Source organism: Tachyglossus aculeatus, chromosome 5 (assembly GCF_015852505.1).
Source record: "Tachyglossus aculeatus isolate mTacAcu1 chromosome 5, mTacAcu1.pri, whole genome shotgun sequence".
In the NCBI taxonomy this organism is placed as follows: Eukaryota; Metazoa; Chordata; class Mammalia; order Monotremata; family Tachyglossidae; genus Tachyglossus; species Tachyglossus aculeatus.
In genome coordinates this window covers 86,946,583-86,957,684 of record NC_052070.1, presented here as the reverse complement: position 1 = coordinate 86,957,684, position 11,102 = coordinate 86,946,583, and the positions used below count along the sequence as shown (strand labels likewise).

Genomic DNA, 11,102 nt, shown 5'->3' with positions numbered 1-11,102 from the left:
CCGGATTGGACTCAGCTGTCCGACTGGAGAGAGGCAATGGAGGAGACCGGGAAGCGCCCTTCCCATACCTCTCCCCAAGGTCCCTGGGAACGAGAAGGCGGTACCGTGGGAAACGGGGCTGCAGCCTGGCCATCCCTTGCCCTCTTCACCACTTCACCCCTGACCCGAGGTAGCCACCGGCCACCCCCCATACACACAAACACCACTCTAGCAAAGCCCCAGCTGGATTGGCTTTAGGGGATCCACGGGGCAGGGCAGGTTGCCCTGGCCCCTTGGAGTAGAATCCCCACAACCTTTCCGACTCTCCGGCGTCAGCTCTGCTTCCCTAATTCTTGAGGCCTCGGCAAGATCTGCAGCGTGGCCAGATAGGTGGAGCGGTCAGGCTACCTCCAAACTGTGCTCGGACATCTGCCTGCTGACCAAGAGTCACCTAGAATCTGCCCTTCCCTAGGGGTCAGCCGGCCGCTCCAGCTCTACCCGGTCCCAGTGACCCAATGTGAGCCGGCGATAATTCCCAGACGCTCTTGGAAGTTCCGCCCAGTGGTCTGGCATTATGGGAAGTTATTTTCCCAGCTGGCTTGGCGGAGGGAGTCCCGGCTCTGGGTGAGTGGCTTAACCAGACCTTCCTGCTCATCTGCCCTTCTCTCCCTTAGGCTCCCTGCCAACCTGTCTGGGTGCCTGTTTCTGGTTATTGCTACTTAATCTGCCTCCGCAGATTCATCCTCTGGGTTCTGTTCATCTCCGTGTCTCTAACCCCGTAACACACTGGCTGTGGATTGTTTTTCATGTTTTTCGCCGGAAATTAACCTCAGGCTTCTGTCCTCCTCCAAACGGTCCCTCTACTGCTCATTTAGACTGGACGGGGGCTTCCCCCCTTGTTTTGCGTATTCTCTGACAGCGGACCTGCCGCGGGGGTAGACGGGATTTTTGGACTTCATCCTTCACATATAATATATTCCCGACATCGAAAAAACACAATAATTACTCTGATCACGGTCAAGAGGCGGTTGTTATTACCACAGTGGTTTGGTAACACTGAGCAAGCTGCTTCGTTGCGGAGGCACTGGATCCAATCCATCATCGGCAGAGTCGACATCATCATCATTGTTATCATCACGACTTGCGTCTCATACAGAATGCCCGTCCATCTGTCTGTGCCCAGATCTATTTTGCTATTACATTACACGGCGGCTCTCTCCAATCCTCCCCCTCCATTAAGGGATCTCTCCTGGGCCACCAATTCTCTCTCTCAGCACGCAATTCTCTCCGTCTCTGGGCTTCGGCCCATCTGTCTCTGGTTCTGCCTATCCCGGTGCTCGTTGGGCACTCTATTAAGGATGCCCTACCTGTTGGTTATGCGGAAAGCAGATGAACATTCAGCTTCTCAGAGAGGCCTTTGGGACGCCCAAGACAAACGACCAGAGGATCCGCCGGGGGTGAGGGGACCCGCTGGGGAGGACCAGCGGGCCACGACTGCCGATCTCCTTGGGACCCCCTCACCTCCAAGATCCCTCAGCCAAACAACGCTGAGCGGAGGAGACGGCGAAGGGCCTCTGCCCTCGTCCCGTTGACGACTTCACGGGGGTAAAATCCTCATTTAGGTATCTAGGAAGCACTTACCCACTTCCGGCGAACGCCGATGATGAAGACAGCGAGGAATTCTAGTCCTTAATGTGGTAAGTTGGATTGATGCCTCATCACTCCCAACAGCCCTGAAGATCACCCATCTCTCCACGGGAGACTCCAACGGGGAAGGTCCTTCCGCTGAGGTCCAACCTCCGGCCTTCAACAAAGGAGCAGGAAAAAGGAGTTTAGCTTGATCCTCCCCTCCGGGCCCAGACCTCCAGCCCTGCCTACGTCCTGACTAGAAAAAGATCATTCTGATTAGGACCGATGTGGGAGCTAACCGCCGAACCTGGGAATGGGACCAAGGGCAGCTCTCAAGTGAGTCACCGACCTGGGCTGGTCCCTGCACATCTAGCCGGGTTTTTCAGCCTCGTCTTGCTGAGTTCAGCAGCAAAATCTGCACGCAAGGGCAGAGCAGCCGGTTGGCGAACGCTATATACCATCAATCTCAGAAATCGGGCGCTCGCCAAGTGTCCAGAACCGGGCAAGAAAGGGTGGGTGTGTTATCTTGGAATTCTTTTGGTGCGGCGGCGTGAGGCGAGCAAGTCCGGAGCAATCGCCACTGGACGAAGACGCTGTGGCAATTAGCCTCTTGTGCAACTTCGTGTTTATCTTACGCCTGTCCCCGAGGAGCTCAAACCACTTCCCAGACATGATCTCATCTCTCCTCACATCATCCCTAGGAGGCAAGGAGGAGGCTGGGAGTCATCATCCCCGCTTCACAGATGAGACTACTGAGGCCCAGGAAGTGGAAGGAATTCATGTGAGTCAAGCAGGTGTCAGGGATTAGAGCGGGATTCGGGGCGCAGGGTCCGGATTTCCCAACCCTGGGCCGCGCTGCCGTCGGAAAGTGGAAGTAATTTAAGTGAGTCAAGCAGGTGTCAGGGATTAGAGCGGGATTTTGGGCCCCGGGTCCAGACTGACGAATCCTGGGTCTCCAGCTGAAGCCAATGGGGCCTGAGAGGCGAAGTGTGGGATAGTTTTATTGGGGTTCCCATCATAATCATAACGATGATGGTATTTGTTAAGCGCTTGCTATGTGCAAAGCACTGTTCTAAGGACCCGGATGTGGGGGGGACATAAGCTGATCAGGTTGTCCCACGTGGGGCTCACAATCTTAATCCCCATTTTACAGATGAGGTAACTGAGGCCCAGAGAAGTTAAGTGACTTGCCCAAGGTCACACAGATGATAAGTGGCGGAGCCGGGATTAGAACCCACGACCTCTGACTCCCAAACCCACGCTCTTTCCACTGAGCCACACCGTCATCATTCATTCAATCGTATTTATTGAGCGCTTAATATGCGCAGAGCACTGTACTAAGCGCTTGGGAAGTACAACATGGCTCAGTGGAAAGAGCTTTGGAGTCAGAGTTCATGGGTTCAAATCCCAGCTCTGCCAATTGTCAGCTGTGTAACTTTGGGCAAGTCACTTAACTTCTCTGTGCCTCAGTTCCCTAATCTGTAAAATGGGGATTAAGACTGTGAGCCCCCTGTGGGACAACCTGATCACCTTGTAACCTCCCCAGTGCTAAGAACAGTGCTTCGCACATAGTAAGCACTTAATAAATGCCATTATTATTATTATTATTATTATTATGTCAGGAACAGTGCTTGGCACATAGTAAGCGCTTAACAAATGAGGCTGGAGGGCTGCTGCTCTTTGAAATATGGGGCCAGATCGTAAGGTGTGCATTTGGAAGTGGGTATGCACATCAGCTAGCAAATCATTCAATCGTATTTACTGAGCGCTTACTGTGTGCAGGGCACTGTACTAAGCGCTTGGGAAGTACAAGTCGGCAACATCTAGAGACGGTCCCTACCCAACAGCGGGCTCACAGTCTAAATGCGCAGCGTGGGAAGCAGCGTGGCTCAATGGAAAGAGCCCGGGCTTTGGAGTCAGAGGTCATGGGTTCAAATCCCCGCTCCGCCAATTGTCAGCTGGGTGACTTTGGGCAAGTCACTTCACTTCTCTGGGCCTCAGTTCCCTCATCTGGAAAATGGGGATGAAGACTGAGCTCCCCCGTGGGACAACCTGATCACCCTGTAACCTCTCCAGCGCTTAGAACAACACATTGCACATAGTAAGCGCTTAATAAATGCCATCATCATTATTATTATTACAAGTCAGGAACAGTGTCAGCTGGGTGACATTGGGCAAGTCACTTCACTTCTCTGGGCCTCATTCCCTCATCTGGAAAATGGGGATGAAGACTGTGAGCCCCCCGTGGGACAACCTGATCACCTTGTAACCTCTCCAGCGCTTAGAACAATGCTTTGCACATAGTAAGCACTTAATAAATGCCATCATCATTATTATTATTAAATCATTCATTCAATCGTATTTATTGACTCTATATGTTGCCAACTTGTACTTCCCAAGCGCTTAGTACAGTGCTCTGCACAGTAAGCGCTCAATAAATTCATCCCAAGCGCTTAGTACAGTGCTCCGCCACAGTAAGCGCTCAATAAATTCATCCCAGGCGCTTAGTAGTGCTCCACACACAGTAAGCGCTCAATAAATTCATCCCAAGCGCTTAGTACAGTGCTCTGCACACAGTAAGCGCTCAATAAATTCATCCCAAGCGCTTAGTACAGTGCTCTGCACACAGTAAGTGCTCAATAAATTCATCTCAAGCGCTTAGTACAGTGCTCCGCACACAGTAAGTGCTCAATAAATTCATCCCAAGCGCTTAGTACAGTGTTCGGCACACAGTAAGCGCTCAATAAATTCATCCCAAGCAATTAGTACAGTGCTCTGCACACAGTAAGTGCTCAATAAATTCATCCCAAGCGCTTAGTACAGTGCTCCGCCTCAGTAAGCGCTCAATAAATTCATCCCAAGCTCTTAGTACAGTGCTCCGCACACAGTAAGCGCTCAATAAATTCATCCCAGGCGCTTAGTACAGTGCTCCACACACAGTAACCGCTCAATAAATTCATTCCAAGCGCTTACTACAGTGCTCTGCACACAGTAAGCGCTCAATAAATTCATCCCAAGCGCTTAGTACAGTGCTCCGCACACAGTAAGCGCTCAATAAATTAATCCCAAGCGCTTAGTACAGTGCTCCGCACACAGTAAGTGCTCAATAAATACGATTGAATGAATGAATTTATTGAGCACTTACTGTGTGCAGAGCACTGTACTAAGCGCTTGGGAAGTAAAATCGGGAAGGACTGCAATTCCCAACGAAGTGGGGGGAATTGGGCACCCCGGAAACCACTGCTAGGCCTTACCAGCTGCTGGGGTGGGCATGGGAGTTGGCACAGCTCCCTCATTTTTCCCCCCAGGGACTGCCACAGCTGGGACAAGGTGTGGAGGCCAAGGCAGAGGCTGCAGGGCGAGGGGTGCCCTGCCCCAACTCGCCCAGGGGCGAGTAGCTACTCGCCACCCTTGCCACTCCCTCAGTAGGGCCCTGCCCATCCATCCTGCGGGGGCTCTGCCAGGGTTAGGGGGAGACTGGGAGCCCACTGGTGGGTAGGGACCGTCTCTCTATGTTGCCAACTTGGACTTCCCAAGCGCTTAGCCCAGTGCTCTGCACACAGTAAGCGCTCAATCAATACCACTGATTGATTGATTGGAGAGGCTGAGGTTGGCACAGGCCCCAGGGGGCCTCGCCGTGACGTCATGACGTCTACGCAAAGCGGAGGGCGGGTTCCTTTAAGAGCCTCAGGCCACGCCCCCTCCCGCCGCTCGACCAATCCGGGGCGAGGCCGGGGGACGCTCCACCAATGGGAAGCGGGGGCTCGCCGCCGCCGCCGCCGCCGCCGCCGGCCCAGCGCGACAGCGGCGCCAAGTGAGTTGGGCCAGCAGGGGAGCGGGGATCCTGGAATTCCGGGATCCCGGGATCCCTGGATCCTTGGATCCCTGGATCCGCGCCCTCCCATCGCTCCGCCCCTCCCTCCATCCCCCCCGCCCACCCTTCCGTCTCCCTCTGGCCCCCGGGCCCCGCCGTCTTCCTGTCTCCGTCCTCTTATCTCTTTACCTGCCCCTAACTCCCATCTCTTCCCTGTCTCTAATTCCCATCTCTGCCCCGTCTCTAGTCCTGTGTCTGCCCCCATCCCTAACACCTGTCTCTTCTCTGTCCCTAACTCCTCTCTCTGCCCCGTCTCTACTCCCATCTCTGCCCCTATCCCTAACTCCCATCTCTGCCCCTGTCCCTAACTCCCATCCCAGCCCCGATTCCTAACTCCTATATCTGCCCCTGTCTCTACTTCTATCTCTGCCCCATCCCTAACTCCCATCTCTGCCCCGGTCTCTAGTCCTGTCTCTGCTCTTGTCCCTAACTCCCATCTCTTCCCTGTCTCTAATTCCTGTCTCTGCCCCTGTCTCTACTTCTATCTCTGCCCCATCCCTAACTCCCATCTCTGCCCCGGTCTCTAGTCCTATCTCTGCTCTTGTCCCTAACTCCCATCTCTTCCCTGTCTCTAATTCCCATCTCTGCCCCGGTCTCTAGTCCTATCTCTGCCCCCATCCCTAACACCTACCTCTTCTCTGTCCCTAACTCCTCTCTCTGCCCCGTCTCTACTCCCATCTCCGCCCCTATCCCTAACTCCCATCTCCGCCCCTATCCCTAACTCCCATCTCTGCTCCGATCCCTACCTCCCATCTCTGCCCCTGTCTCTACTTCTAGCTCTGCCCCATCCCTAACTCCCATCTCTGCCCCTGTCTCTACTTCTATCTCTGCCCCATCCTAAACTCCCATCTCTGCCCCTGTCTCTAACTCCCATCTCTGCCCCGGTCTCTATTCCCATTTCTGCCCCTGTCTCTAACTCCCATCTCTGCTCCTATTCCTGACTCCTATCCCTGCCCCTGTCTCTACTACCATCTCCGCCCCATCCCTAACTCCTATCTCTGCCCCTGTCCCTAGCTCCTATCTCTGCCCGTCTCTACTCCTATCTCTGCCCCATCTCTACTCCTATCTCTGCCCCTGTCCCTAGCTCCTATCTCTGCCCGAATCCCTCATCTCTGCCCCAGTCCTTAACTCGTATCTCTGTCCCTGTCTCTACTCCTATCTCTTCTTTGTCTCTAACTCCTGTCACTGCCCCGGTCTCTATTCCTATCTCTGCCCCTCTCTCTAACTCCCATCTCTGCCCCTTCCCTAAGTCCTATCTCTGCCCCTGTCCCCAACTCCCATCTCTGCCCTGTCTCTAACTCCTGTCTCTGTCCCTGTCTCCACTCCTATCTCTGCCCCATCCCTAACTCTTATTTCTGTCCCTGTCTCTACTCCTATCTCTGCCTCTCCCCCATCCCTAACTCCTATCTCTGCCCCTGTCTCTACTTCTCTCTCTGCCCCATCTCTAACTCCTATCTCTCCTCTATAACGCCTGTCTCTGCTCCTTCTCTATTCCTATCTCTGCTCCTGTCCCTAGCTCCTGTCTCTGCCCATCTCTGTTCCTATCTCTGCCCCGTCCCTAATTCCCATCTCTCTCTGCCCCTATCCCTGACTCTTATCTCTGCCCCAGTCTTTACTCCTACCTCTACCCCTGTCTCTAACTCCTGTCTCTGACTCTGTCTGCTCTCGTCTCTGCCCCTGCCCCTGGGCCCGTTCCTGTCTCTGCCCCTGCCCCTGAGCCTGTTCCTGTCTTTGCCCCTGTCTCTCCTCCTGTCTCTGCCCGTTTCTGCTTCTGCCTGCCTCTGCCCCTGTCTCTGGCCTGTCTGTTTCTGCCGTGGCCAGTCTCTGTCTCTGCTGCTGCCTGTGCCCCTCTCACCATCTCTCTTTTTCTGCCACTCTTTGTCTCTCCCTCCATAGCCTCTGCCCTGATCGCCCTCTTCCCTGAGCTCTCCCTTCCCTCCCAGCGCCCCTGGCCCTGGCCCTGAAGGTCTCCCCGTGTCCGCAGGGTCTGTGCGGATGGCCTCGGCGGGCCCCACGGGGGCCCTGAGGGCAGTGTTGGGGGGCCTGGGCCTGGAGGTGCGAGGCTGTGACTCGGGACCTACCGAGATCCCACCGGTGCGGATCCGGAAGAGCGTCTGCTACATCGTGCTGGCGGTTTTCCTCAATGAGCGGGTGAGAGGCCGCCAGGACCCCCATGGCCCCTGCTGCCCCTCCTGGGCCCCCCGGGGCCCAAACTTCAGCTCCCCCCTGACCAACAACAGCCCAGCCAGCCCTGTCCCCCCTCCCTGCTAAACCACCTGGGCTTCGCACCTGGAATCTTGCCCCCGAGGCCTTGGAGACGAGGTGCTCTTGCTTGGCTTGGAGGATGATGGGGAACCGGTACAGGATTGGCAGTCTTTTTTAGCAATTAATTATCCCTGCCTCCTTCTAGACAGTCTTTCCCTTCTAGACAAAGTGCTGGCCCAGCCCCTAACACACCCACGCCCCCCCCCCCCCCCCGCACCCCCAACTGAACCCACCTACTTTTTTACCTCTACCACTATCAGGAATGTTTGGAACCAATCAATCAATCAAGGGTATTTATTGAGCGTTTGCTGTAACGCAGAGACACTTGGGAGAGTACGCTACAATAGATTTGGTAGCTACCTCCCTGCCCTCAGGGGGCTTACAGTTTTAGTGGAGGGGGCACGGGACTGGCAGACAGAAGGACCTAAATTCTAATGCCGGCTTCACCACTTGTCTGCTGTGTGACCTTGGACAAGTCACTTCACTTCTCTGTGCCTCAGTTACCTCATCTGTAAAACGGTGGTTAAGACACAGATTGGGGCCAACCTGATTAACTTGTATCTACCCAGCGCTTAGTACAGTAGAAGCAGCGTGGCTCAGTGGAAAGAGCACAGGCTTTGGAGTCAGAGGTCATGGGTTGAAATCCCGGCTCTGCCAATTGGCCGCTGTGTGACTGTGGGCAAGTCACTATATGTTACCAACTTGTACTTCCCAAGCGCTTAGTACAGTGCTCTGCACACAGTAAGCGCTCAACAAATAAATACTTAGCTTCTCTGTGCCTCTGTGACCTCATCTGGAAAATGGGGATTAAGACTGTGAGCCCCCCGTGGGACAACCTGATCACCTTGTAACCTCCCCACTGCTTAGAACAGTGCTTTGCACATAGTAAGCGCTTAATAAATGCCATTATTATTATTACAAGTCAGGAACGGTGCTTGTCACATAGTAAGCGCTTAATAAATGCCATCATCATCATCATTATTATTATTATAGTGCCTGGCACGCCGTAACCACTTAACGAATACCATTTAAAAAAGGGGGGCAGTCCCTCAACCCATTCCACCCGCTCCGCACTAGGAAAATCCATCTTAGGGAGATGGTGATCATTTTAACGTGTTCGCAAGGCGCAGGGTAGGAGCAGAAGGCTCCCCATCCGCAGGAGACAACTGGGACTCTAGGCCTCTCCGGAGACGGGGGGGATGCACAGTCGACACCTGACCTCCTCTTGCAAGGGTTTGGGGGATGCTCTGTCTTTCTCTGTCTCCCCAGGATGAAGTGCTGATGATCCAGGAAGCTAAAAGAGAGTGCCACGGTTCTTGGTATCTGCCTGCTGGGCGAATGGAGCCAGGGGAAACCATCTTGGAGGCCCTGAAGCGGGAGGTGAAGGAAGAGACAGGGCTGGATTGCCAGCCACTGACACTGCTGGCCTTGGAGGAGCGAGGTCCCCGTTGGATCCGCTTTGCTTTCCTCGCTCGCCCTACAGGTACCTCTCCCCCCCCACCTGCTTTGGTCAGTGGTATTTATCGGGCACTTGTTCTGTGCAGAGCACCGTACTAAGCTCTCGGCACCATCCTCCTCCTCCGCTCCCTTGGCTGGAAGGCGGTGGGCACTGGCCATCTCTCCCCACTGCTCCCCAAGGTGGGCTCTATGAGTGAGGTGCCCACTTGGATGCCCCGGGGACCCCCTGGCATGGGACCAAATCAGGCAGAGTGGGGCCAGACAGGGCCTCCCTCTCCCCAAGACTAGTTTTTGCTCCCTTCCTCCCTTTTCCACCCAGGCGGGCTGCTTAAAACCCCCGCTGAGGCAGATGAAGAGTCTCTACAGGCCGGCTGGTACCCCCGAGCCTCACTGCCGTCACCTCTGCGTGCCCAGGATATCCTGCCCCTGATTGAGCTGGGTGCCCGCTACCACCAGCACGCCGACCACCCCGCCACCTTACCCCAAGAGCTGCCCTGTAGCGGCATCTTCCAGCGGCTAGTGGCGGTCTTTGCCGGGGCTCAGAATGCGTGGGTGTTGGCGGGCACCGCGGGGGGCCCCCACTTGCCCGTCACGGCCTGTGGCACGACCCCCTCAGAGCAACGGGGCGGCGTGGCGGCGGCCGTGCTGCGACTGCTGCAGGAGTGCCTGGTGCCGTCCCAGGTGGTGGTGGAGACCCTGGGGGTGCTGGGGTTGCAGCACCTGGGCAAGGAGCGGGCGGACGGCCTCTGCCTGAACGTGCTGGTGGCCGTGACCCACAGGAGCTCGGGAGCCCCGCACCAGCCCCCCGGCGTGCGGGGCGACGGCTTCCGCTGGTGGCAAGTAGAGGAGGACGACCTGAGGAGGCAGCTCCTTCAGAGGCTTCGCGACTCGTCCGTCGTTCCCATCCACAGCTAGAGGAGCTGAAGGCAGATGCCTCAGTGGCCGGCTCCCCCTCACCGCGGGGGGCCTCGCAGGAAAAGCAGAAGGGGCAGGAGTGGAAACACGGAGGACCGAGCTGCACCCTTTCCTCCTTCCTTCCTTTCGCTCCCTCCGACCCCCACCCAGCATGGAGCCGTATACCCCTTATCTTCCCTTCTGAGAAGGATGGTGCCCCCGCTGGGGAGGAAATTGGGATTTAAGAGACTCGGGTACACAGAGTTCCCGAACTGCCAAGACTTGGAGTGACTTGGAGTTGCTTGGGCTGCCGATGGCACCTGATCTACATTTTCCCCTTCGTGCCTCTGCTTTGCCCAGGGTTTCCTGCCTCGCCCCCCTGCACCGTGGCTTGTGTCTCCCTCCTTAACATGATTTGAAAAACTCTGTCCGTGTTAGTGTTCGAGGGTCGCCCCCCTCCACCGTGGCTTGTGTCTCCCTCCTTCACATGATTTGAAAAACTCGGTCTGTGTTAGTGTTCGAGGGTTGCCCCCCTCCACCGTGGCTTGTCTCCCTCCTTCACATGATTTGAAAAACTCTGTCCGTGTTAGTTTGCGAGCGGGAACCTCTGTGAGTGCAATGCAGCTTGGCTCAGTGGAAGGAGCCCGGGCTTTGGAGTCGGAGGTCATCGGTTCAAATCCCGGCTCCGCCACTTGGCAGCTGTGTGACTTTGGGCAAGGCACTTCCCTTTTCTGGACCTCAGTGACCTCATCTGGAAAATGGGGATGAAGACTGTGAGCCCCCTGTGCGACAACCTGATCACCTTGTAACCTCCCCAGTGCTTAGAACAGTGCTTTGCACATAGTAAGCGCTTAATAAATGCCATCATTGTTATTATTTCCCAAGTACGTGGTCATCAGGTTGCCTTACTACTCCACCAGCGTGACTTTGTGGAGCAGGGGGGAGCAGGGGAGGGCCTCTGACCTGCCCCAGGGAGAAGGGCAGAGTGCAACGTGGGCTGGTT

General features: G+C 55.6%; 1 protein-coding gene across 1 annotated transcript; it reads left to right on the top strand.

The window, feature by feature from the left end:
• Positions 1-7,321: 7,321 nt before the first annotated feature.
• On the top strand, positions 7,322-10,775 carry NUDT18 (nudix hydrolase 18). Its single transcript, XM_038746912.1, has 3 exons — positions 7,322-7,633; positions 9,017-9,230; positions 9,525-10,775. Exons 1-3 carry the CDS (start codon positions 7,478-7,480, stop codon positions 10,118-10,120), a joined length of 966 nt encoding a protein of 321 aa, XP_038602840.1. The 5' UTR covers positions 7,322-7,477; the 3' UTR covers positions 10,121-10,775.
• Positions 10,776-11,102: the final 327 nt, after the last annotated feature.

Excerpts from the sequence above, each read along its gene's own strand:
- NUDT18 (XM_038746912.1), top strand. The coding sequence starts at position 7,478 with ATGGCCTCGGCGGGCCCCACGGGGGCCCTGAGGGCAGTGTTGGGGGGC. Across the intron at positions 7,634-9,016 it reads CGGTTTTCCTCAATGAGCGG|GATGAAGTGCTGATGATCCA; the intron begins GTGAGAGGCCGC and ends CTGTCTCCCCAG. Across the intron at positions 9,231-9,524 it reads TTTCCTCGCTCGCCCTACAG|GCGGGCTGCTTAAAACCCCC; the intron begins GTACCTCTCCCC and ends TTTTCCACCCAG.